The sequence below is a fragment of the Salpingoeca rosetta genome, assembly GCF_000188695.1.
Source record: "Salpingoeca rosetta unplaced genomic scaffold supercont1.105, whole genome shotgun sequence".
In the NCBI taxonomy this organism is placed as follows: domain Eukaryota; class Choanoflagellata; order Craspedida; family Salpingoecidae; genus Salpingoeca; species Salpingoeca rosetta.
In genome coordinates this window covers 3,163-4,894 of record NW_004754829.1, presented here as the reverse complement: position 1 = coordinate 4,894, position 1,732 = coordinate 3,163, and the positions used below count along the sequence as shown (strand labels likewise).

Below are 1,732 nucleotides of genomic sequence, written 5' to 3'. Positions count from 1 at the left end.
AACAAACACTGCCACGTCACCACTTTGCGTTGTCGACAATTCTTGTCTTGTGCTCTGTTTCTTTCTGTTGGAGTGTTCATTCATCCTACATCCTTGTTTGCTTCACAACTCAAGTAAACACACACAACTCTCTCTTGCCAAGACAATCTCCCACACAACACACAGCACACTCTGCACACACAGCACACACACACACACACACACACACACACAAGTCTCCAACAACAGCACCACCAGCATGAACTTACAACAGATTATGAGACCCAGCTCAATTAGCGCCGACGGCATCAAGGTCTTCGCTGGCGCTGAGCAGGATGCCAACCTCTTCTTCATCACCGTCGAGGCCAAGCTCATCGCCGCTGGCATCGACGCTGGCATCATCGCCGAGGGTGGTGCTGACCACCAAGGAGACGGGCAGGCTCCAGCAGCTGCCTCATCGCCGAGCCCAAGCACCCACGGTGCTTCGGGTCCCCGCACTCGCTCCCGCGCTCAACGCGGCCCGCGCCGCACTGGCGCCCGCCACGACGTGGCGGACCATGATGACGACGATGACGAGGGCGATGGCGACGACCACGGCGCTCAGCCATCTTCCTCCTCTTCCTCTCTCCCTTCTTCCGCCACTCCGAGCGGAGGAGCGCAGGTGGCGTCCCGAGCCTCTGGCCTGCTGGATCCCCGTGATCCACAGGTTGACGCAGCCATCTTCGCGTTCCTCCTTGGCGTCCTGACGGGACACCCGCTGCGGCTGGCCATCACCGACAATCGTGGCCGCTCCGGTGTGCTTGCGCTGCGCCGCCTCCGCGAGCGCTACATCCGCAGCGGCAAGGACCACGTCAGCCGCCTCAGGCAGCAGCTCTCCTCGACCACCTGGTTGCCCACGGACACCGTCGACACGTTCATGTCCCGCATCACGGACATCAACTCGCAGCTCCTTGCTGCCGGCGTGTCCATCCCGGAGGACGACCTTCGCACCCTCGTTCGCAACGAACTCCCCGCAGAGTTTGATGTGGCGATGCGGTTCATGGAGCGCGAGGACCCGCCGCCATCGCTATCCAAGATGACGGCGGACCTCATCCAGGAGGAGCGCCGCCTGCATCGACCCAAGAAGCGCACGCCTGTGCTCGCCATCGGTGGGCCAGGCCCCGGCTCCTTCGCTGCATCACCGATGCACGCTGGCACGTCGCCCTCCGACACGAGCGGTGGACCATGCTGTCCACCTGCAGAGCGCGTGACTTGCGCGTTCTGCAACTTCCGCGGCCACTGCGCGCAGCAGTGCCGCAAGCTGCAGGCGGCCAAGCGCTACCACGTCATCGATGTGCGGCAGATCCTGGCTACGCTTCGCAACCACGGCAACGGCAACGGCAAGCGGCCAGGATCCTCTCGCCCGCAGCACGGACGAGCAGCTCCATTCAAGAAGGCGGCCGTCGTCAGCCACGGCCCTCAGCGCGTGGAGACCTTCGCCATCCACCACGATGCCCTCATGCTGCAGCCCGAGGGCGAGGAGGAGGGCCACGCCATCGGACCAATCCCACCACAGCTATGGCTCGCTGACAGCGGTGCCACGGCGCACATCACCAGCGACGCCTCCCTCCTCACCAACTACATCGCCGTCACGCAGCACGTCACCGTTGCCAACAACCAGACCGTCACGGTCATCGGCAAGGGCGACGCCATGCTCCGCGTGGCTGGCACGACGCGCTCAGCACCATCACGCTGAGACGTGCTGCATATCCCC

The 1,732-nt window shown here is 63.5% G+C and overlaps 1 protein-coding gene across 1 annotated transcript in view; it reads left to right on the top strand.

Moving 5' to 3' along the window:
* Nucleotides 1-238: 238 nt before the first annotated feature.
* PTSG_13208 (uncharacterized protein) overlaps nucleotides 239-1,732 on the top strand; it is a gene marked incomplete at both ends in the record, with an annotated part of 4,268 nt that continues 2,774 nt past the window's right edge. Inside the window, one exon of the mRNA XM_004987439.1 lies at nucleotides 239-1,678. Coding sequence (XP_004987496.1) covers nucleotides 239-1,678 — 1,440 coding nt within the window. The remainder of the gene's footprint in view (nucleotides 1,679-1,732) is intronic.